Consider the following 26154-nt stretch of genomic DNA (forward strand, 5'->3'; position numbering starts at 1 on the left):
ATAAGTGATTCCTTTATTGAGTTGCTAAAATGGATTCAGACTAAAGGTGACTTTTCTACAAAATTATGATCATAGTCTCACCATGATTACTGTTAAAAGAAATATGACAAGGTCATAAATTACACCTTAAAAACAGGGAGTCCAGCATTTGAAAATAGTTAAAAGTCCTTGTTATAGCACCTTACGTGCACCATTTTATCACTTTTTTCCCCTCCCATCTGATGCAGTTTTGCGGTTTTTTCCCTTTTTTTCTCTCTCGGCCAAGGTAAAAGCCCAAGCAGGCTCAGGGGGCGATGCGAGTGGCACCTGCAGCAGCGGGAGCCGAGGCTGCCCGGGCCGGCAGCGGCCGCGGCCCAGGCCTGCCGGCCGGGATGAGGAATGATGGTGCGGCCGGACAACGGTAACCCTGGCAACTGGAACCTGCAATTCCTGCCTAACCATTGTGGGATTTATTGTGGCAGGGGCCAAAGAGGCCAAGAGTAAAATGAAGCAGAGAACTATGGTGTCTGACACATCTAGTACCACACACTTTAATCATAGCTGGCAGAAATTAATTCGGGAGGAATTTTTGCAAGGGCCCCCCGTACAGCCTGTTTTGTTGTTGCTGCTGCTGCTGTTCTGGCCTAAGATAATTTTTTAAAGTTTTTTTTTTACATTTAGTACTTTTTTCCTGTAATTATTTGCTGTTTGGAATTTTTTTAGTGACTAACAGACATGTCAAAATTGATGTTTATTAATCAGACTGCATTAAGTTTTGGAGCTTTTTCCTTTTAGATGAGAAATGTTCAGTGTGTACCTTCAAGTACACATACTAAAAGAAAAAACATATATAAGACCACATTTGCTACAAAGGTTGATTTTTTTTCCCCCGAGGCCAACATTGCCTAACTTATACAGATATTAGTCAGTAAAGAAACTTAACCACATTCCAAACACAAGAAATGTAAATCAAAAGGGACAAGCTTACATACTTCAATAACCTTTACATGCCACTGATTAAAAAAGGTAGTTTTTAAAACTAAATTTTCAAACAGCTTGGGTCCAGCCCTCAGTATCCTGCAGCAAACAGCAATCAATGAACTGTGATCTAACCAGCCAAAGTAAGCAGTCAAAATCTATTTGCCTCAGATAAGCACTCACTAGGCTGTGGTCACTCTCTGTGCTAAGGTACCATCCCTGATGCTGCACAACGTGGCATGAGTGGGCATACAGGTCACCAAAGAATGCTCCTCCTTGCAGGAATACTACTTGTTGAGCAAGAACTTATCATCCCAGTGGATTTCGAACAGCAGCTTTAAAATAAAGGTATTGCATCAAAACAGAGGTTCATATACATTGTGTCTTGAGAGATTGCTTGCAAGGTAAGATTAATATACCCTACAGAACCCTTCACACTATTTTTAGTATTAACTACCTCCTACTGAAATATTTATGTTAAAACACCTCTGTAGATAGCTGTTAATGGGAAAATCAGCTTATGTTTTGACTAAAATTATCCATTTTAACTAGTTCCAGGAGATTTCTTGGAAGGCTGCTAAACTGGAAAGAAAGTAGCCTGAAAAATAATTTAACTACCTTTGAAATTAAGTGTCTTTAGACACAGAAAATAATGCACTGTCTCTTTTAAATTCTCAACCTATTGCTTTCCTTTACTTACACTTCCCATCTGTCAACAAGTGCTTGTAATTTTATTACACTGTCCTGTAGTTTATGCAGAGTTGGTATTATTTTACAGAGTTCTGTTAATGGACTGGATAAATGGTAATGCTATTTAAACTAGTCTCCTGCTCCAGCAAACACAGCTGCAACTGTACTACTATTTCTAGGCAAACATCTTGACCTGAACACGCAGTGCTCTCTCAACCCGTCCAAAGAGAAATTGGAGCAGACAGCAAAGGGAAAGCATAGCCATCCGCTGGCGGCAACCAACTGTGTCGAATCATAATTCATATACAGTGTAACCTCTTTCTTTTATATTGCATTTAGCCTACACAACAAGCATATGTGCTTCTTCACCTGGCATCTCATTTACAGCCAAGGGTCAAATGGTAATTATTATTCACAGAAGCTCAATAGTATGTTGAAACCTTGCAGTACACACATTGTTTGATTAGCTGTTAAATGCCAAAAATAAACCCAAAGCAATATGCATATATATATATTATTTATCATGTTTAGAGAACTTTAATTCTCCTTAGAAAAATATTTATTTGGATGTAAATACATCTAAGCATATACAACAATATATGTAAAAAAACAAACCACTTTATACTCTTCAAAGGGAACAAGCTACATATTAACTGGAAACTGACAACAAACATTTAACTAACATCAGTGCCTTTGCTGGCCTGGCAGTTTTTAATTACAAATTTAGCACTAAGCAGCTGTAGTTTTTTACTATCATTCATATTTTCTTTTAAACATGAATACATTATAACCAGACATTCACTTTCATGGTCTGATCAACAATAACCCTTAGGCAGAGGAAATTTAATACTGTGAAGCCAGTGATCTCTTACTTTCCCCCATATACGCTATGAGCAGTTGTGTGCTTTATGTCAAAGGACTTTATAGATTTAAGACTAGCATCTATCAAATACACAATTCTGAAATAAATGCATTCAAATATAATTTTGACTACAGTGTGTATCCATTTTTTGCCTGCAAATTATGGCTCACTTCTATTTTACATGAATCTAGGTAGCAACCATTACACTGTAGGCAGAATAATAAAATGATCATAAATCCCTTTCATTTCCTTCCTGATAGAAGTAATGTCTTTATCCCAGCTGATGGAAATTATAAGAGACTCAATTGTTAATATATAATATCATATTTGAATATATTATAATATTATAGCAGAGCAAAATATTTTTGTTTTTCAGGAAAAAAGCCTTCAGCAGCTTTCTGGCCTAGTCATTTAACAACTCATTAGTTCTATAGGGAATTTCTGGAAACAAAGTATACATTTCTAGCAAGGGAATAAAACAAGATACACAAAGATAAATGTTCACAATACTAGGAGTAATTTTCATTTTGCTATTGTATTTTGCTACAAGAAGTGAGAAAAGAACTATTATTTCACAATAATAAAACAAAAAATCAACTAAAAAAAGCATCACATTTGTTCTCAAACATAATTCCATGTACTAAAGTAGAAACAAGAGAAATCCTGCTTTCCTCCAACTTCAATTTTCTTTTTCCAAGCACACAAGTGATGCAACCCAGCATTAACCAGCAATTTCAACAGCAGAAATCTCACCTGGAGTCTGAAGAAATGTATCAAACATATCTAAATTAAAACATGCTGAACTAGTACAACATTGCCAAAGCCTATTAAGCATGTCATGTGTTATCCCTTCCATAACACATACTGTAACTTAAAGATACCTAATCATCTATTTTGTTTAACTCAGCTACATTCTAAACTTTATTCCACATTTCAACTGCAACAGAATTAAGTGGCTTATTAGAAAAGACCATGGATCAAAAACATGTATTTTAAAATATTGGCTAGAGTAAAGCATTATCAAACCAAGTAACAAAATCAAAACAAAACACTAGTTCCTTGATTTGTTCTCATTTTTATTTAAGTAAAGCATTTAATAATTTTTTTTCTTCCCAGAGCTTGAGTCACTAGCTTTGTTTTCTCTGTGAAGGGACACAGGAGAGAGTTCGCTACAGACCTAGCATTTGCCAATACTATCATTTTTCAGGCCAAGTGTGTATGGCCACAAAAGCAGAACATCACAAAACCAAAGTGCTTATACAGTGCTGCATCTCTTGGTCAGAATCTCCACGGGCATTTTTTAGTTCTTTTAACACAGAAACAATTAAAAAAAACCCAAACAGGAAAAAAGGAAAATCGAAATATTTTTTCAGAAAAACTTCCTTACAGAAGTGGGAGAAAATGACAATATTCTCATATAAGTATCAGTATCTGACCTAGATGTAAAAAAAATAAAATTTAAAAAAATCTTGAAAAGCAGTCAAAGAAAGTAAACAGTTTAAACAAAATACCAATGTTACAAGACACATTTGAGCCCAATGTGAGACAAAAGGTAAAAATTTTAATGCAAGACAATAACAGACCAAATCCAAATTTTCCCAAATAACAGTTACTGGGCCGTGCCTACTTACAGCCTGTATAACTTCGGCGTCCCCAGAAAGAGCAGCTCAGAAAGCAACTGGAGGTTATTTCTGTTTAGGCGCCTTTGGAAGGAAAAAGAAAAAGTTGTGTTAAATTACAAATGCTACAGCAATGCAATGCAACCACTTTGAGTTGGAATCCCAGTGCTGTAACAAGCTGATTATAAAGACCAGAAAGGTCCATTAGCGGAGACATGGTCCAGTAGTAAATTTGCCATGGACTAATTACATTTTCTGGTTTCCCCCAACAGGCCATATTACCTATTTTATGAAAGATTTTGAATCTCTGCAGTGTGAACCAATCACTAAGTCAGGTCTCCATCCCACATAAATAACATGAAAGCTAAAAACACAAAATCAGCAGTATAAATTTAATTCCCTACCAACTCTACGTTCCTCTTAGTGTAATGGAGCAAACAGACATTTTGTGACCATGAAAAGGTTCAAGGGAGCATGTATCAAACATATAAATGTATAAACATTCAGTAACAAGATAATACTATGTCCAAAGATCCATATAACCTATTTATATAAATTTTAAAAAGCACAGGAAGCTGTTACAGAAACCCTGATTAAATAGAAGTAAAAAAAAACGCCAAGGAATCACAGCTTCTATTTGGCATTACAAGGTTTTTTGTGCAGTTTTTTCTCTTTAATTGTAAAGGTAGGAATTTTGAGGAAGCTAAATTAAAAAAACAGAAGTCGATCAGATGTACATAAGACAGTGTACAACAGAAAAACTGCAACTGAAATCTGGAAGGTACCCATTTGTCTGTGAAGATTCTCACTGAGCATGCTGACCAGGGTCACAGCTGCTCACACTGAGGTGACAAGATCAAAGCCCTCTGTATTATACCCATAGACAACAGAACAGCCACTAGCCAAGGCAAATATATTCTACCTTCACGCTTTTTTCTAAACATACAATGCAGATTATTCTTTCTACCATGTGTAAGTGACAGCTCTGGAGCATACTGTCATCCCAGTCAAGAAGTCAAGCCCTAAACAGGTTTTTGGTTGTTTTTAAGCAATGCATCCACCACATGTGGCACCTGCTATTCAAGCAAAGCAACCTACTGGAATAAACTGTGTGTCCCATAAAATTTATCACAGGTCACAGTTTGCAATTCACAATCCCTCAATAATTCAAGGCACTCGTGGAAACCAGACTGCATGGGACTGTCTGATATATACATATATATGCACACACACACACATATATATATAAAAAGATATAATCATTACAGTGGTTACACTACATCAATAAACTGTTTCAAGACATTCCACTAGGTGAAAAAATATACTGGACATCAGTCTTGAAAAATTAAGTTTTAGGATTTCATAAAGGCTCAGATTTTCCTGTTTGTTCGTCTTAGGGCTGAACTTAAATATTTAAGCCTGTTTAGCCTCTCTGAGCTAATTTCTCAATAACGTTGTTCCATATAATGGTCTTTCCAGTTTAAAGGTTTTTCCAGAAATTCCCATGTAGATACCCAGAGACATTCAGAATCAAATTTTACATAGCTCCATGGTTTTAGTTTGCTTAGCTTTTCTTCCCTCAAAGCTGAATGTGATGAGAGTGAAATATTCTGATAAATATTTTTATGCAGAGGTTTGTTACCAAACTTCAAACACAAGCAGTCAGCTTTTTGAGTTCTAGATATCCATAATTCTCCAGTGTTAATGTCAGGTTCCCTTCTGTTAGTCAAGCATCAGAAATCCTGATTTCACTAAGCAGAAGAAACCTAAATCACACATTTAGAGATTAAAAGAATACTTAGATTGAAAGAACCAGAAAATTAAAGACTACACCACTGGGATAAGAGAGATGAGTGACAATGCATTCTAATAATTAGGAAAAAAATCTTAATCCAGCAACAACAAAAAAATTTAGATTGTGATCTTGCAAGCCATATGTCCAAATAAGTAGAACAAAAAATTTCCATATAAAAGAGAGCTATAAACTAATGACTACTGGAAGACTTCTGAATTGAACACTACTTAAGAAGAAAACCAGCCCTACACAAATACAAGAAAGTGATACATTTTACTGTTTCTGCATTTACTGCATTTTCAAAATAAAATAATTTTAAAATAGACATTTTCTGACCTTTAGTAAATTAATGTATAAAAGCATATGCCAAGACCACAAAACAGAAGTAGATGACAATTGTTTTAAACTAAGTTATATTTACAACCCAACAAGATTTTGAAAATTAAAGAAATGAACAAATGACTAAGTAAAAAAAAAAAAAAAAGGAGAAAAATTCATTCACTGCTTCTCTTGGCTAAATAGAAACATAAGCCTCTAAGTCCATGATTACAGATCCAGAATTACATGGAAAAGCATGCAGGGTAAAGACTAAAAAGTAAGTCTTCTAATCAGCTTTTCAGGACAAAAATCTCTGTTGGTACTTCTTAATAACTCTATTAAGTTTGGACAATAGACAATAATGATGAGCTGTTACCAAAAGGGCAGTGAAATTAATCAGTATCTGTATTTTTGTAGAAGTTTCTGTAGTAGAAATTTCTCAGTATCTTTTTTGCATAATATTACATAAAATCCTCTCTAGTACAATGACATAATATTAATTGATGATCAAGTTTGTCAGGCAGACTGCCTTTCAGTCAGTGCAACAACAATCTTAGAGGACGCACAGGAACACTCCAAAGGGTACTTCACAGGTAAAATACTCACTCTGCTATTTAACATCTTATACAAAGAGTTAACACCTTCCATCAAGAGCTTCTGTTATTACCTGCAGATCATATACCCCACACAGCTGAGTATATATACATTTAACATACTGATGCACCTGCCACTCCACAGCACTTTCAAATCTAAGTTATGGACAATAAATCTAGTTGCATTAATTAAACTAGCAATAAATAGTACTCTCATGTCTCAACAGTTTCTACGCCATGAGCTTGGAACTTCAAATTAGTGTTTCAACACACGAATTTACTTTGCCTTTCACAAGACTGAAATATTTGTTCTTTGAGCACCACACAGATTTAGGGAATACACAAGTTAAATTACTGAGCCCTTATGAATCCTGCATTTTGTATCCTTTATTTTGAATAGCTTTATCCCACTCACTGAATATTCTTTTAGTACTAAGCTTTCTCTACCAAAAAAATTTGAGTATTCTTTATTGCCCATGACCAAGAAGATAAAACATTACTAATTTTCATCAAAGACAGTGGGAAATATGTCTTTTACTATACTTCAAGAAGATACTTTAGCTACTCTTTACACATAAGTTATAGCAAATGCTTTTGAAAGAGTAAATTTGCTGAGTTTTCTATATGGAGATTTTATGAACTAGACTTCACTGAAATGTATTTTTCAAGACTACAGTAGGTAGTTCTCTAAAAAACTATATGAAAACATAAGTGAATGGGAAAAAACTATGCAGAGCAAGTCTGAAACAACAGCCTAGTATCACAGTACACAACAGTTTCCCATTCAACAGTCACCATGAAGATTTTGTAATGTTTGGAAAGAGCCACACAATGAGTCCAGAAAATACATTACTATTTTAAAATGGTTCACTATTTTATATGGTTCCTCAACATTTCCACTTTTCCAGGTGACCTGGTGCTTAATTTTGTCTGGAATCTGAGTGAGTGAAAAAGATATGATCCCCTTTTTCTCTCAAACTGAAACCCAAGGTAAGCACAGTGGATCATGGAATCCAAGACTGCAGGTTTTAAAGAACTACAGCTACTTTGAGTAAAAACCACCATAAAAATTCCACTACACCTCCTTTCAATGTGTGGTGGCAGACACTTAGCACAGTTACCTAGCAGGCCATGATTTCCCTGGGGCAATGTGAGAATTTTCAGTTCCACCAACTGAACCAGAACTGACATGAAGCTCAAAGTGAAGCACTGAAGAAACAGTGATGAGATATTCCATACTGCAACTATTCAGTTTTCCAACTGAGCTACAAGTATTTGTGTTTCTCAAGCAGAGAGCTCAGAGCAGATGAAGCATTAGTGGTGTAAGCAACAGAAAATGTACTGAAAAATCTTTTTTAAGTTTGTAATAACTTGGACTGTAAAGTCCTTTGGTAGTGTCCAGAAATAAACAGATAAGGCACCAATATAACACATTTCAAGTTATAATTTAAATATACATAATTTTTTCTTCTGTTGTTGAATGCATCTTTAGAAAGAGATTGGGCAAACTTAGGTAAGTTTTTGAGCTCTTCACAATGAATTCAAGCAAAATTCACATACCTAAAGTATACAAAGTATTTCAAATACTACAGAGTTTAAAACTCCCAGAGCTCAGTCTTCTAGACACAGTAAAGACCAGAAAAGCATCTTCAAAGTAAAATGATGGTTGAAGTATTCAAAAGGATTTAAGGACAAATTAAAAATACCTTTGACAAATGAGATTGAAAATACACATTAAAGGAAGCTCAATACCAACAGGCAGACAAAAAGTAAGACCCAACAAAAAGTAACTCTTTGAATCAGACAACATTAAGGTAAGCAAAAAAATGTGACTTGATTTAAGCTAGTGGTTCTGAACAACAGGCTATTTTAGTTGAAATTAGCATACATCTGAATTTTACTTGTCTTCTGCATGCAGCCAGAGTCTATGTAGATGACAGCAGATAGAGGTACAGTGCAGGGAGAGCACATTACTTTCCCAGTAGCAACATAACCCAACCCATTGACATTTGGCCATGCCACAAGTCCATTCTGATGTCTCTCTCAAGTTTTCACACCACAATAACTATGACCCAGTAGCAATCAAGCACGGAGGAGGAAGGGAGAAAAAAAAAAATCTTGATTGCACTGGGGACAATGTAATCACCTGTAATTGCTGTAATTCACACCCATTTGTTTCAGACTTGCTACAGCCTTCACTGTAACTTGTTTCTGATCCCACTATATCAACTACATACAGCCAGAGAAGGTGTAGGAGACTGTAGAGCCTCTCTGGAAAAATGAGTTGTTTCAGTGCTTGACTGTCCTTGCAGTGAAGAAGTTTTGCCTTTATATGCAGTTACACTTCCCACTTTGATTTATGCTTGCTGGCTTACCAGAGCCTGGCTTGAGGTTTTTCATAGCCACCTCACAAGTACTGGAAGGCTGCTATTGTGTCCCACCTAAGCAATTTTCCAATGGGTTTTAGTTCAAGCAGATGCAATTCTACCTGTAGACTCTGTAGGACAAAAGCCCTCAAAGACAACCTGAAAACTTATTGAAGTTCAAAGCTGTTTCAAGTAAGTTATAAATCAGCTGTGCTCTTTAATTAGAATCAGTCTATCCCATTGGATGCATAGAGAATGAGAGCCTTCCAAAACTCTAAATACAGGCACAGATGCATTTTATTCTACCACCACTGCTTCAGGAAAAAGGATTGAATGCTTCCAACTCACACAACATTATTGACAGTATAATTCATTATTTTTCATTCCTCCTTCAAAGTTAGCCAAGAGAAGTAAATACACTAACTGCACACAGCACCATACAGCCATACAGCCTGGAAATAGTATTCTTCAAAATGAACATATCCACACCTTCTGTTTGTCAGCAGAGGAATAACTATTACACACATTCAAAAAGAGCATGTAACAGCCCAGTGAAGCTCATTTGCAAAATATATATAAACTTTAAAAGCATAAAAGCCTGTTTACATTACATTTCAATTTAAAATGGAAGAACATGTCAGTAATCAAACCTCTGTGTGTTCACACAGGAGCACTTTCTACTCACAACTGAGCCCACAAGGCTCCTTAGAGTAGTTCCAAGATGTTAGAGGGATATGCATCCGCTGGGAAAGTCTAACATCAGTTCAGGCTTTATGAGCTCAGGAAATACAGAAGCCACCTACAAAATTATCCAAGTACCTCAAAACAGAACACTAGTGCACAGCAGCCGAATCATCTCCATGGGCTGGTTTAAGTATGATGTACTAAAAATCTAATGCTAATATATAGGATCAGAATAACAGATATCAGAAACAGTGATTCCTATTGTCTCAACAGAGAAATTATAGAGAGCTTAACTTAGACTTACAACTGAAAGGAAGGCAAATCACTACTCTTCTACAAAAAACATTGTGTTATATCTGCCAGAGGCAGAAAATACTTTTGCATCCATGTCCAAAGCCACAATCTGCTGAACTTCAACACATCTGGCAACTGCTGCCTGTGAATGTGACTTGCATGTCATCAAGTGAAAGCCCAAGAACTAAGAGCTGAGCAAAAGATTGTGCCAGTTTTTCCATTAAGAATTCTCTGCAAAGAGAATTTCTCTAGTCAAACTACTCATAATCTCATTAAGCCTAACAATATCAAGTTTAGCAACCACATGAGTAAAAACTGGAATCTGAGAAGTTCAAGGCTGTTCTTACAGCATTTGGATGGCCAAGAAGGTTTTACCCAGGTCAAGAACGACTTAAAAGCAGGACTCCATTTCCCAGGCTAAATAATGACTAGCTAAAAAAGACACGTAAGTTATTCCCCATTTAATTTCAAATATAAATTAGATATCTGCTGCAGTAAGAAAAAAATAATTCTGAACAGTAGCAGGACAATACTGCAAACTGTTTCTTACTTGTGTAGGAAGCAGTGAAAGGTACTTCTCCACTATACTATTACATTGAACTACTGAACACCACTTGAAACCCAATGTATTTTCTGTCTTTCATTTTCTTCTCCCTTGAGTTTGATGTCAAGTCCAAAATTACCACACTCCTCTCCTAGCACAATCAATTCTCCCTACATTATGCAGAACAGTATTTTGTGCTGTCAAGAGCCTATACTCACTTTGCCTTTTTAAAGCATTTTTTTCACTACAAAGAAAAGACAGAAACCAAGCATGTTGTTTTCTGTATTCCTTACTGTTTCAACAGAAAGGATATTTCTATAAAAATTTGGTCATTATACCTATTCATTCTGCCTACAGCACCAAAAAGTATTAAAAACACTGTAAAAGCCAGGCAACTTCCAAAAGCTAGGAAGCCTCATCTCAATGTCTGGGAAGGCAACAGGGCAAAATAGAAGCTGTTTCTATTCTAGATACAGTAAGGACAAGATGATGACTGGGAGTGGTCAGCATGGATTTAACACTAGGAAAACGATGCCTGACCAGCCTGGTAGCCTCCTACAATGAGTAAGGAACTTGGCAGTAGATGTTTATCTTGACTTCAGTACAGCTTCTGACACTGCCATTCATAATGACTGTCCTCACAGACAAACTGATAGAGTACAGGCTACAAAAGCAGATTGGGAGGTGGACCAAAAATTGCCTAAAGTGCCAGGTTCAAAGAACTGCAGTCAGGGGCACAAAGTCCTTTTGGAGAACAGTCACGAGCAATAGAGGCCAGTAATGGAACTAATACTGTTCAAAACTTCATTCACAACCTGGAAAATGGGACACATTCCACCCTCAGCATATTTGCAGATGACACAAAACTGGAAAGAATGACTGATGCATTAGGTATGTGCACTTGCCTGTCAGAGTAACATAGACAGGCTGGAGAACTGCTTAAAAGAGAAACTTGGGAAGGGCAACAAAAGTGAAATGGAAAGCCCTGAACCTGGAGAAGAATAACTCCACGCACCAGCACACACTGGAGAACCAGCAGTTGGAAGAACCACCACAGAGAACAGCCTAGGGTGCAGGTGAATAAGAAATTAAAATGAAGCCAGCAATGTGCCCTTGCACAGAAGGCCAACAGCATCCTGGGCTGTAATCATAAGATAGTTGCCAGCAGGTCAAGGCATTCCCTAAAATCAGCACTGGCGAGATACCTGGAGAGCTGTGCCCAGTGCTGGACTCCCCACTACAATAGACAGGGATACCCTGGACCAAGTCCAGGGAAGAGCTGTTAAGATGACTAAGGAGGCAGATTGAAGCACCTGTCACATTGGAAGAAGTCGAGAGAGCTGGGACTGTTTAGTCTGAGGAACAAAAGTCTCAGAGATACCTCAATGTGTATAAATAAGTGATGTGTTTCCATCCCATGTAAGGAAAACCGAGTCAGACTCTTCTCAGGGGTGCACAGTGAAAGGACAAGAGGCAATGGGTACAAATCAAAGTATAGGAGAACTGTATTTCAACTTAAGAGAAGTGTTTGACTGTGAGGGTGGTCACACACTAGAGCAGGTTGCCCAGAGAGGCTGCTGACTTTCCACTGCTGGAGACATTCAAAACCCAACTGGAAACAGCCCTCAGTCACCTGCCCTGATGGACCTTGAGTTAATCTGTAGCATGGGATTAGACAATCTACAGATACTTCTTCAAGCCTCCACAATCCTGCGAAGCTCACTCATTGGATTCCATTCTATAAAGTACACCATGAAGAAGGAAACAGAAGTTATAAAACCCCCACAGAGTAACAGAGGTTCAAATAGCAGATGAAGCAAGGATGATTTTGACAATACCTGGGATTACTTCCAAGAAAGAAAACAAAAAGGCAAGAGAGGATGTGAAGCTGATCTAGTAGGTGGAATTTAGCTAGGGCTTGACCAGATTTGCTAGATAAACAGGAAAGGCCAGCAGATAGTCCTGATAGGCTTGTAACTATCTTTCTGGCATGAAGTTACCACAGTAACTAAATTTTCACTCAGGTATTTTTCTAGGACACCTGTACAGACATCCTGCCAAACTAAAGTCAGAAAGCCTGGTGTACCTTAAAAAAATGGAGACTTTACCATGTTGCATTTGATTATCAGTCTAGACTATTATTAAAGACAAGCCAGCACAATGAACTACATACTATGAAAGAAAATAGGAGAATAAAACATTTCTTCTGATGAAGTTTCAACGAGGCTCTACATTGTAAATGAAGCAATATAGCAGTACAGGTCACTGAAGTTACAGACAGATCCCTCATACATTTTGGAGTTTATCTGTAAAACACCAGATAGAAGTGTGGTTTCTGCAGTCAAAATAATGAGCATCTTAGAAAATGTTCCAAATATGCTATATTAAAATGTAATGACAAGTCAATTTTCACCTGTGGCCACCTAATATTAAATAAGTATTTAGAAAAAATAGTGAACTGGCTCTGCAAGAAATAAATATGATTTTTACAGAGCAAAACTAAAGTGTATAGCATTAAGTTTAATATTAGTGCTCCACAGAAACCATTTAAAATAGCTTCTGAAAACAAAATACCATTTGAAACAAAAATATTGGCACAACAGCTCTGCAGAATCAGACTTAGTTTCACCATTTTGCAACAGTGCAAATTACCCATTTCAGAGGAAGCAAGAAAGAAGAGCATCCAGCAAACAATGCCACAAAGGATGAGCACAAAACAGATGTGGGAAAAATAAACAGCCTTCCTGCCCTGGAATTTGTAAAAAGGTCTGCAAAGAGCAAACAGGACTTCTCACTGCAATTTGACTTCTAGACCTATAAAAGGAGTCCCACGAGAAAAGACACTCAAATGAATAAAATATAATAAAAATAAACAGTGGGCATTGACAAGACTTCTGGAAGAACTTTGGAATTAGAGTTTTATCAAATATTTTGTAATGTTCTGCAATCAAAATGTAGTTATAATTTGATTTTTAAAAATTCCCTTACAACACTGCATCTTTTTAAATACTGTATTCAAAATCAGCCTTTGTCTATCTCTGATTCAACAGACATTTTTAAAGAAGATATTTGATGTTGCTGTCACAAAAGCCTGCTAATACAGGGTAACTACAGAAGAATTCTTTAATTCTTTTTCTTAAACCACATAAATACACATGGCCAGTATAATTCATGCAACATAGTCCCACATTCCGCTGGTAAGTGATTAACACCGCAGGCTTCGTGGTCTCCTCCACGTTCTGAGAGGAGGAATGTGTGGTGCACTGCCCTATGTGAGGCTAGCTAAAAGAAGGATTTTTCACATCCATGATTAACAAGGAATAACTGTTCACCCCCTTCAGGGCTGTTCAAAACCAAGTACTCTCTACCTGAGCTCATCATTCCATGCCACACCTGGCATATCCACATCCTATGACAGACCTGTGTGAAGGTATTAGCTCTCAAATGCTCATTTATTCAGACTGAAGCCACACAGAGGAGGAGGGAGGACACAAGCGTAAGCAGCCTTAAAAAACAAGCACATGAATAACCCCACAGGTTTTAGGCAGTCAAACCTAGACTTCCCCAGCAGCAGCAGTCAGAACTGCTCAGGATGTACCCCAAACAAAAAAAATCAGTTCTCGGACTTCAGTAATAAACTTGCATGCCACAATGAAAACCACCATTCACTAAGAAAAGAAACTGGAGACTAACTTTCAGAGCTAAAGAGCTAAGAACTCAATCTAAGAGCTCAGTACAACTTCTATACTATTCAACACAAGGTCTTATCCCTAAAAAACTGATTTATTTCATTGACACAATTTATATTCAAGCACAAGATGAAATATTGTTCATTTATCAGCTGTACTTTTTGGGCTGATAGCAATATATATGATTCCTGGAATAGCAGTTTCACTGCTAACACAATTTTTGCCAGGGATCCTAAAACTCCACATTAGCCTTTACACCTAAGTATCTATAAATTGTGGGGGGGGAAAAAAAAGTCATTTTGCTTTGACTAAAAAACCAAAAACGCATCATAAGAACAGATGACATTTAACATCTTTTCCAGAAGTACCTGCTCCTAAATTTTGATCATATAGCTTCACAGAAGAAAAATCTGAGGTTTATTACACTTCTCTTCTGTAACTGAAATGACTATTTACTATCAGATCCAAAACTCAAAAAGTTCAGCCCAAACCTTCTATTCTAGGGTTATTTTATTGATGCAGCTCCCATTTAAAGAATCACAGAAAATATTGTCATTCCTCTTTTAAAAGTATTTTTCTACTTGGAATTTACATTTTATTGACAGGTAAGTCAATTTGGAATAAAACTGCAATCTCATGCCACACATCAATACATAACAAAAAGTTAACATAGGCTTTTTTTAATCTCTGGACAGCATGTTTTTCCCCCATCAGTGATTCACTGAATCTGCACCCTAAGAAAGAGCACACACATAATATAGTCCTTTTCTAGACTAGACAGAAACAACAGTACTTGTTTATCTAGTCTATTTTGAAGCAGCTGTTAATGCCCTTGATAAAGGCCCAGGCCTACTGGGCAGTTATGCCCAAGACAAACTGCATTTGTTTCTACCCTTCATGGAACATTTTATTTCTTAGTCTACCCTGCAATGAATGACTCTGTAAGATGAGATGCTCTATAAAACACCACACATTCAGAGACCATGGTAACCCCTAAGTCAGTTTTGATTTTATCATTTCAGAACCTACTAATGCAGTTTAATAGTTTACCATGTTTATCTGACTAAGAGCTAAAACAGATAGCTCTAACCCTGTAATACATAAAATACAGATGAACCCTATTTTATTTTACTGAAGCTCATTTAGTATTTTTGACAAGATGATCTCCTTTATTGAGGTTATAATTAAGCCCTTGCTGCATCTGAAGCTGCACACAGTAATTTCACATACTGATTTGTATCATGTAAAGAAATCCACCTACTACTACAGTTTGTTTACTAAGTAAAAATAACTTTTACGTGAAACTATGCAGCTGAAATACACTTTTCCTTCTTTGCTACGGCACATCCGTAAGTTTTGAATTGTTCATCCACAGAATGTACAAAACAATACTGACTTTCAGTACTACTCAAACACTTGTAAATATACACCTAAGTAAGTGCTCTCTTCATGTTAACTTTGAATAAATTGTTTTAATGTATTTGTGGAGATGGAGCCCAACTAAATAGCAAGTAGGTACAATTCTTCAGTCTGTCATTTTAGAACAATGTTGCAAAAATTTAGAAAAACCAATGAACTGTAACAAAACATTTAATTCTTGAACTATTTCCTACATCAGTAATACATTGTAAGAAACATAAAAATACAACAGATAGCTTTCAGTTTAAAAGCTACTTCATGTACCAAATTGATGTTCAACCCTTACAGCACTCTTCTCTTGAACTCATTATTTCAGCTTACATCATGTAGCTCAGGGGGGCTGTCTATTGAGGAGGTATGGGGGGTATTTAGCACAGACACCAACTCAGAAGCTGAAGTTATTCCTTTGAGAGTAACAGTTCATCTACTAGTTTCCAGCAGAAATAGGTTTGGTGGGGGGATTGGTGGTTTATTTTTCCTTTGTTTGTGGGGTTTTGGGTTGGTTTGTTTTGTTTGGTTTTTTTCACAGTCTGGCTTTTTTAAGTCTACACAGGTAACACTTTAGAACTGCTAACATAAAAAATGGATATTTAAAAAAAAATCTGTTAATTCAAATATCAAAAATGTAGTGGCTTGGCCTGGAAACTTTTTATGCCACACCAGTAACCTTTCTCATAGGAGTAATCAGTGAGACTACTCATGCAAACCAAGTTATTCACATGGTAAATGCAGAATCAGCCTCTAAATTAGCATTTTAGGGACATACTTCTCCCTCAATGGATTATTCATAAATACAGAAAGAAAAAAAAAAGTGAGCAGTTTTGAAACTATTGCTGTAAACTCTTCCTGTTCTGACACTTGTTCCATATCATAGCCCTAGCATAGTAAGAGCTGGAATCCCAACTTTCAGACTTAAAAAAAACTTATTAGGAAAAATTCTGATGAAAAGTTTTCCTATCAGCCAATTATATTTTTTTTATAAATGAAAAGGTAACTGTTCTTCTCTGTAAACAAGTGAATTATATTTGGCCCTCAAAAACCTGACCATCCTCTATTTCTGGAGAACACGGAACTGTAAAAAAATTCTAGATGTAAGTAGCTTCTTACAGAACTGGTTCAACATTCTATGGCAGCTGTCATCAACAAAATTTTATACTTCCCTTCAGATGAGAATGACTTGTAAAAACACTGGCATATTTTGAGCAGTATTTGCCCCATGAGAGAACGTGGTGAACCTGGGGATAACAATGGCCTACACTTACTAAAAATAATTTTTAAAACTGTGTCTAACAGTGTCAGTTTTCATAAAGTGGAAACTTTCAGTTTATCTTGATTTTGCTTTCTTAAGATACTATGTCAAGCTATTATAAACATCACACCCAAGATGACAGCTTTATGAAGAAAGAAGAAAAGTGTTTAATTTCACATTCTCATAAGGAATTGTTTCAAAAGGTTTTGTCTCCCATAATAAGCAGTGGTCTGGAAATCCATAAGTGTTGTGAAAATCCTCCATGTCTTGACCCTTTTTCATCTTCCTGCCATGAAGCATATTGAAAACCACGACACATGACTGTGGTCTCTGTAAGAGAGGTTCACAAACCTAAGAGGCCACATCCAATCCTTTCTCTATGGGACTTGCCCTGTATTGAACAACCATATACTTTTTAGAGGCCCTGCTTAAGAACTTGGGCTCATATAAGTTACTAGTTACTTAAGAAAGTCTTCCAGATGTTAAATACTGTAATTATTGCAGATGTCAAGACTGTAATTAGTCCAAGAGTTTTTAGCACTGCTTCAGGATGTACTCAAAGGTACAAGCTGTCCCAACCAAACTTCAATGCATACAGACCAGTTTTCAGCCAAAGAGGGTCGTTTCAGCAGACAGAGCATCTACACAACAAGACAAACCACGCGATTCTTCTGTTCAGTATCCAGTCTGTGAAGAAAACCGTATTTGTGGCAGACTTGCCAGCTCAGGCAGAGTTGTACAAAACTGGCTTGAACTGGAGCTGTAAGAGCTCAGCCCTTAAGAGCCTTCAAGACTGTCAGAGTTTGGAACTATGTGAACACTGCAGTGTAATCATTTATTTGAAGACTTCTCACAGAAGTATCCATCTAAAACGCTTACAGCAATATCAGAGTTTCTCCAGCTACTAAAGTTTCCACAAACCTAAAAACTTACTAATTTCCACCTTGTATTTCCCTCCTATTTCTTAAATAGCAGGCATAGCTACACAATCATTTATTGTAAACTGAAAACTTACTTTAATTCAGGCTGCTGTAGTAATAATCACTTTTTACAGAGTATTTACAGTAGCCTTGGGTTCCATTGCATTTCTACAATTACACTGGTGTGACACAAATTCCCATTGTGAAGCATATTAGGTCTAAATAGCTTTGTGTACATACTAATCTACATAGTGCTCTAGAGATACATTATTTTATTAAGCTAAAGGAACCACCTGACAGATTTTTATGGATTTAATAAAAATCAATCTTAAGCAGACCTTTTCTGAAGAGGTCAAATGTTTCTTCTCAGATTAATTTTGCAAAGCATTTCAGATCTTCCCTTCCATTAAAGGGAGCTGATATCCAGCATTTTGAATTATAAGACCTATAAACGACTATTCACAAGTAACTCATTAACCAACCAAACAGTTCCTTGGAAATCAGAGTTACTGGTTTAAAAATAAAATTTAACTGAAACTCCAGATAAAAGTGAACAAGAAACCCAAGAAACAAACAAAAAACATGACCCAAACAAACAACCAAACCCCCAGCACTTCACTTAGAGAGACAGGCATTTCTTTTTTCCCAAAGAGAAACTACTGTGAAAGCCTGTGTTCACATTAGAGAGTACTGAACAACAGGAAATTTCTTTCAAAATTCAGCCTGTATACACTAGCATAAGATATTTCAACATACACAGTATTACATGTAAACAATATTATAAATCAAATTGAGTTAATTTGCGCTGCAGTGACATTCTCTTATACTCTGTTTGCATGCTACAAGCTCTGTGTCAGGTATTCTTTGACAGCAGCTTGGCACATTACTTTTGGAGTGAAAATGTGACACCCTACACTCACACATTGAAAAAAAAAAACCAAAAAAGCTTTAAAGTGCTTGCTATTTAATGTATAAAAGAAAATACTTGAATGAAGTACCCAGAGGTTTCCTGAGAAATCATTTTGGATTTCAAAATCCCAAGGAGATGAATTGGCTGTCAGATAACAATACACCTTCATCAGACGGACTTGGCAGTTGTAAACAAGAACAATTTTCCCAGCTTTTCCCCACAAATATGAAATATTTGCTCTTAGACAACAGCTGGGGCAGTTTAAAGACATCCTGCATATATGTATTCAAATTACAACTTACCCACACACCTAACACTAACTGAATTCCAGCAAATTAAAGAAACTGACAATTGGAGCAGATGTAATACAACTCTGAAGACAAAAACAACCTAACCTCATAGACCTAAATTACTAAATTTTCAGATAGCTTAGTTTGCCTGCTGAAGGGTGAACAAACATAACCCACAAAGTATTACAGTTTCTCCTTAGAACTAATATCTTATGCAGATGGAAATGTCTATTGTGTTCCAATTACCAAAAGAAAACCAAAGAAAAAATGAAACAATGTAACAGCAAAACACAAACATATCAGACAAGTAAGTTTTAACTACTGAAGTTCATTTTTCTCTGGTAAAACAATTTTGTACTTCAGAAATAAAAACAGTAAAAGTGTTGAAGTTCTTTTGAAATTTGTTAATAAATCACATAGCAGGAGCTTACTTTGAAGTAATTAAATAAGGCTGCCGATAAACTGCTTTAAAACTTGGTAAGGATTTGGTATCTCAGTGTCAAATCACATTCACGGTGAAAGTATGCCTCTTTTAATGTTTTTTCCATCTTTCATAAATGTATATTTACTTTTGCAATATGAACTACACTGCTGTTTATTTTTTTTATCTAGACACCATAAAGCAAATTTAGGAATGTGTATATAGTATTCCAATATATCCCTCAGCAGGAAAAGCTGTTTTACATCTCTATACTTTGTACAAAGTTGAAAACACATTGTGAAAAAGCACTGAATTAAGTGTTTTAATATGACTTCGAAATGCACAGCCAGTTTTTTTCCAAAGCGCAATCGATCTCATTAAAATTTATTTTTAAAAAGTTGCACTATATAACAACACTTTTTTTTTAGGCCAAAAAGTTACTTTGGTTTATTTGAAAAAATGAGGTAATTATCTCAAGTACATAATATTTCAACTATTATAGAAATATCAAAATTACACCAGTGGCTACTAAGTCTCTTGAACAGCTTTGTCTAAATGACCAACCAAATCATAATGGTTTGCGGAGGTTTTTGTTTTAAACTCACAGCCAGCAGCTGTGGATACAAAGCAACTATAATAAGACAAACTATGCTCAGGCCAGTGCTGCTTTTCAATGGAGTAAAGTATAAATACTTTTTATCAAGTTAAAGAAGCAGCAAACAAAACACTAAAGACCTCAGAGCTATGCTTAAAGAAAAGGTGATAGAATGAAAATGTAACTATGACGCCTAATAATGAAGACACGAGTCAAGTTTGACAGGAATATATATATATATTATACTTTTCGGGCTCCACATTATGTCCAACAATCAGCATCCTGTTTTTAATGTCAGATGTCCCAAGCTGCACAATATATTTAAAAAATATTTTCATTTGAAGTGTAACAAAATAAGAATGCACATACTGAAAACAAGTTTGGGAATTACTCATTTTCTAGGTCTTCCTGCAACCAAGCAGGCATTTATACTTCAACTTAACCAGATAAGGTCCTCTCATCACTGCCCCATCTTCGCTTCCCACAATACTCATTTTTTTATAAAATACAAATTAAAATTATTTTTGAAAACGAACAGTTCATATTTTTTCTAAGCCTTTGTAAAAGCTTTCATCATATAAGAAACGGAGTAGAATTGAATCACTGCTATGTAACAAGAAAACACTCTATAGCCAGTAGTTACTTCCAAGAAGGCACTGTATAAAACATCTAAAACTACAGGTCAGAGAACAGGCTTCTTTGGGTACATTTGAGTTCTCAAAAGTCCCTGTGTATTCAAGATCAAAGTGAAAATTTTTGATAGTATTCAAACTATTTCCTACGGGACAATTGCAGTTTGCACTTTGAATCCAGACTGCTCTTGAATGCTCTCGCCCCCAGCCGAGTCCCTTAAATACTGCTTGAGAATTTCTTACTTCTCTTGTGTCTCAGGCTAGAAGTCCCAAATTAAAAAAAAAAAGTATTAAAAAAATCTGAAACTTGAGTACCTTGACACACAACTAATTTGACCCCCCAAAAGCTGATACTTTTAGAATTAAAGATACTTACAGCCTCTCCAGTTCTTTTAAATCCTGGAATGCTCCTCTCTCAATAGTACTAATCTTGTTCTCCATGAGCTGACTGAAATATAGAAAAATTTTATATGTAAGTTTTAGAATTGCTGACGTAACTTGTTGCATTAAAAATGGTCATTTAAAGGCAGCCACATATTCTTTAAACCAATCCAAAAGCTATTCTAGAGTGACATCCGCTTTAACCTTCTCTATCCCTGTCACTAACAATTTACATGGGCTCACATACGCAAAAGAAGGAAAATAACCCTTGGTAAAAGAAACAGGAATCAATATTACATTTGCTCATTTACTTAAAGAGTCCCAAGTTAAAAAGCTGCACATGCCTACACGCTGTGTGCACAAACATCCCTGCCCTTCAGCAAGCTGTAAGACCCCAGTGCAACAGTATGAAGGTGATAGTAGTCTCACATGAGAATAACAGAACTAAAACTCTGAATCGTGGTGCTGGGAGAAACATCAGTGAAAGACTGCACAGGGACTGCAACCATAAGAGTATCTCTGTTTTGTAACAAAATTAAAAATTTCTATGTTATATTTACTTCAGAGAGAAAAGGAAAAGGATTTTACAAGACTACTTGCTCAAATTAAATTGGCCTTAACAAATAAGTAGTTAGATATTGACTTCAGAAAGCAGCAAAAAACCAAAAAAAACCACACACATGAAAACCACATCACAAATTGCACCAAATTTTAAAACCTCAATAATGCTTGAAGGCTTGTTGTTTTTTTAAGCAAATAAACAAAAAACCCAAACAAACCAACCAAACAATTCCTTCCTCAACTTCACTGGTAAAGTGTTCCTTTTTGTCCAGAAACTACAGAAGAGCAATAATAATCACCTGAGACTTGCTCTTATATTCAGTAAAGGAATAACTTTTTTCTTAATTAACTCTTTTATAGTTCTGGTTGAGAGTACCCATTTTCAGTGTGAACTATAAATTTCACAGCCTTAAACAGAAGTAACTCCAATGGTTATTCAACCAATTTTGGCAACTCTTATTTGTAAGCTATGTGCTAAACTAAGTCCTCAAGTTCTTATAATCTTAAGGGGAGATTAAAAAATTTAAACAAATTTTATTTAAGGGAATTGCTAACTTGTGCATAACAGTGAATAACACATGGCAGAGCAGTTCTAGGTCCACATACAGTCATACAGTAGTTAAAAAGTGATATCCCATCCAGCTAATGAACTGAAATGTAACTACAACCTGTAGCATCAGTCCTAAAAGTTATCAATGAGAGAAAGAGAAAACTTACAGGACTCGAAGGTGCCTTAGACCAGCAAAGTCAGTCTTCGTGATTCTTGTGATGTTATTTCCATTAAGATCCCTAAGAAGAATAATTTGTAAGCAGCAAAGTTAAAACATTCAAAAGCTATTTTTAAATTGTTTTGTTTGTTTTCATGGGCACAGCATTTTTAGAAGTTGAGACATTTTTGAATGCAACAAACCATTCTTACAATTAAGACCACGCCAGTTCCTGATCTCCAAGCAGTTGAAATAAAATTTACCTAGAAAACAGTAGTTTGAAACTTTGTAGCAAGAGAGTCTTGGAAAGTCAGTTCTGCCTTCCATTACGAAGTTCATGCTCATCTTTAACTACAATATTTACCAATAGAAGAATCCAAGGCTCTATTAATGGGGTTACAGCTGCATTTAGAAAACCACGAAACTTCATACATATAGCAGTATCTATATATATGCTACAACCTTTATTTGACTTTTACAAAAACTAAGTGACTGAAAAAAAGACAATTTTCACCATTTCAAGCAATTTTCTGATTTCCCAATATAGCTAAAAAGGTGGCATAGGGCTTAACTACCTATAACAAATCTTAGGTTTCAAACAAGCATTAACACTGCTGGAGTAAGAGATGGGAAACAAGGTTTTACCAAAACTAACCTCTCCACTTGCTGCACAGGAAACTATACTGACTGCAGAATGCAAAACAAGTTCAGAAGCAACAGAAACCTGTATTCAGGCCCTAGCATTTCTGATTGTACTTCCATACTAGTTTTTCTTCCGGAGTATATGCCTCCTTTTCATAACTTTTTGGGTTTAAGATAGAAAAGTCCTTCAATTCCAATCACTACAAATAAAACCAGACTTGGCAGCCCATGAGATAAATCTTTAGGAAGTGGCATTATATGGAAGCTATTCTAACAATTACAGCTCATTCCCAACGTAGCTAGCTTAAAAAAAAAAAAAAAAGTAGATTTTTTTTAGTGCTTTATACCACATATGGCCAAAACACCACTGTAAAGAAACCACACGAGTCTCAGGAGGAATGTGTCCCTGATACTCTTCCTGAATGAAATTCACCACTCCAGACGCGCGTTCACATGCCAACATTTAAATGACTTATCAGAGGGTAAGAAATAATGCGCACACCACTTCCACTCTTAGGACCCTTCTGAAAGGCAGCCTGACAGGATAAATAACCGGCCACATCTAGAAAACAGCCCAGCCGCGGGTGGAGGGAGGGATCACCGTTGCGGCACGACTTAGCGCCCCGCGAGTGCGGCTATCGCAGCCCGGCGTGCCCTCGGCCCCCGGTAGATGCGCCTGGCACCGGGGCAGCGCCGGCAGCGCGCCCCCGCCCGCTCCTCCGCGCCGGCCACCGCGGCGGAGGGAGCGCTGCGCGCCTCGGGGCCTCCCTGCCCACGCCCGCGGAGTGCGGCGGGGCCGCGGCCCGGCTTTGCCCCGGGGAAGGCGAGCCGTAATAGCCAAGTTTGACGGGAAATGGGCGCCGGCGGGGGAAGAGGCCGCTCCGCCGCCGCCCCGGGGCGCCCCCCGACCGCGGTGGTGCCCGCCCCCGCTCCCCGCGGAGGCGGGAACCGCGCTGCTCACCGCGGCTTCCCGGGATGAAAGGCAGCGGCTGGAAGCAGCGCCCACCTCTTCCGTGCCTCCGCGCATCGCTGTGAAACGGGCACGGCCGGCAGCAGGAAAAGGGAACAGAAACCCCCCACCCAAAGGGCGTCGGGACCCCAAATCGGGCCGGCGCCGGGGGCCACCTCAGCCCGATAGCCGACGGGAGCCCTGAAGGGAGCAGGGGGCCGAGGGGTGCTCGCCGCCGCCCCGGCCGGGTTACTTACAGCCTCTCGGTGTTGCGGGGGATGTTCCTCGGGACGCCGCGCAGCGCCAGCCCGTGACAGTCCACGGTGCTCCCCGAGCAGGAGCACTGCGCGGGGCACGGCTGCGGCGCCACCGCGCCCGCCATCGCCAGCAGCAGCCCCAGGGACAGGGTGAGCTTCCCCCGGCCGCACATCATCACCGCCCGCTGCAGCCCAGCCGGGCCCACCGGCCTCGGCCCCGGGGAGGCGCGGGGCGCGCCGCCCTCCTCCTCGCCGCGGGGAACGCTCGGGCAACTTTCAGGGTACGGAGATAGCGAAGTCTTTTCTATCCAAAGCCAAGTCAAGAAAACAACCCCGGCAAAGTGAAGCGGGTGGTACTGGTCCGCGGCTGAAGGCAACTTCGCTAGGCACGGGGCCGCGCCCGGGCCGTCCCTCGGTAGCCCGTCGGTGGCTGGGAGAGGCGGCACTTGGGTCTCGTCTTCACACGCTCCCTGCGATGGCGAAGCAAAAGGGGCTCAGGGTGCGGCGGAGTTGGGCGAGCTACTTATCTTCTTCTTCGTCCCTTTCAAAGCCGTGTCTCCCCGCTGAGCCCCCGGCGAGAGGCCGCGGAGCCCCGTCCGCCCCAGCAGCGCTTCCTTTGCGGCGGCCCGCGCAGCGCTGCAGCCGCTCCCACGCGCGTCCCCCGCCGCGGGCCGCTCACAGCCCCACGGGGGGCGGCGGCGGGGCTGACACCGCGCACACACCGCCCTGCCAGAGGCGCCTCAGCAAATCATACCCCTCTCACAGGCATTCATCAAACTGTCTCACGGAAGGAGGAGGGAGGGGAAAAAAAAAGTCAAACACACAAGATGCTGTTGGGCTTGGCTCTCCACCCCCCGCGCCCCCTCCTGCTGTACGCTCCCAAGCCAAGTTTAGCAGGAAAGGGCTGGTCCTAGAACACGATAATAATAAGCAGTCGAGAAGTGATTCGTTGCCCTGCTGGAAGAGAGTTCATCCACGACCTTCTTCTCGGTGACAGATCACAGTTATAGATCCTCCTGTGATCCCGGGAGCACGGCGAGACAGAGCAGACAACAAGCGAAGTGCGGCGAGAGCGGGAGGGGCGGGGAGGGGTGTTATTCTGCTCCCCGTGGTCTCCCGGATACCGTGGCTTTGCTGCGGCAAAGGCACCTGATGAAAGAGGTGGAAACTGCTCAGTCCTTCCAGGTGAGGCCAGTTCAGCAGCTCCTGGGCTTACTGCAGAAAAGGGAGCAACTTTCCTCCTCTCCCTGAGCCCCCCGAGGCACAGCGCCTCGGGAAGGGTTGGCGCCTCTTTCCCCGATCCCGCCGGTGCACCTGAGCTGTCGGTGCTGGTGCCGAACAGCCCGGCTCTCGGCTCCCTGGCGGCGGCGCTCCTCCGGCGCGGAGGGAAACGGCGGAGGGGGCGGTGGGGAGCGGGAGAATGGAGGCGACACGCTGGGCTCCTTCCCTCGCACCCCGAGTCTTTCCGCCTGAACAATGGGATAGCACCGCCGCTCGCAGGCCGGCCGGCTCTCCTCCCCGCCGCAAGGTGCCTGCCGCCGACCGCCGAAAGTGCTGCCCGAGCGCGGCCGGCAGCCGAACGAGCCGCCGGCACCTCGCCGAGAGCTCCCCACGCGGCCGCCCGCCCTGCCGGTTGCGGCGCCCCTCGCCCGCTCCCACGGAGCCGGGAGCACCCCACGCACCGCCCTATATAGGGCCGGCCTGGCCGCGCCCCCCCGGCCCCGCCCGCAGCGCCCCGCGCCCGCTCACTGGCTGCGCCGCCTCCCGCCCCGGCCCGCCCGGCACGGCCCCGGCCCAGCCCGGCCCGGCC

The 26154-nt window shown here is 39.4% G+C and overlaps 1 protein-coding gene across 1 annotated transcript in view; it reads right to left on the reverse strand.

Moving 5' to 3' along the window:
* The window catches only part of SLIT2 (slit guidance ligand 2), a 262223-nt gene extending 237690 nt beyond the window's left edge, over positions 1-24533 (reverse strand). Inside the window, exons 1-4 of the mRNA XM_058838689.1 lie at positions 24345-24533; positions 22507-22578; positions 21224-21295; positions 4141-4212 (exon numbers count right to left, since the gene is read on the reverse strand). Of these exons, the coding sequence (XP_058694672.1) occupies positions 4141-4212; positions 21224-21295; positions 22507-22578; positions 24345-24520 (392 nt within the window). The 5' untranslated portion in view covers positions 24521-24533. The remainder of the gene's footprint in view (positions 1-4140; positions 4213-21223; positions 21296-22506; positions 22579-24344) is intronic.
* Between the last annotated feature and the right edge of the window lie 1621 nt (positions 24534-26154).

This window comes from Poecile atricapillus, chromosome 4 (genome assembly GCF_030490865.1).
Source record: "Poecile atricapillus isolate bPoeAtr1 chromosome 4, bPoeAtr1.hap1, whole genome shotgun sequence".
Classification (NCBI taxonomy): Eukaryota; Metazoa; Chordata; class Aves; order Passeriformes; family Paridae; genus Poecile; species Poecile atricapillus.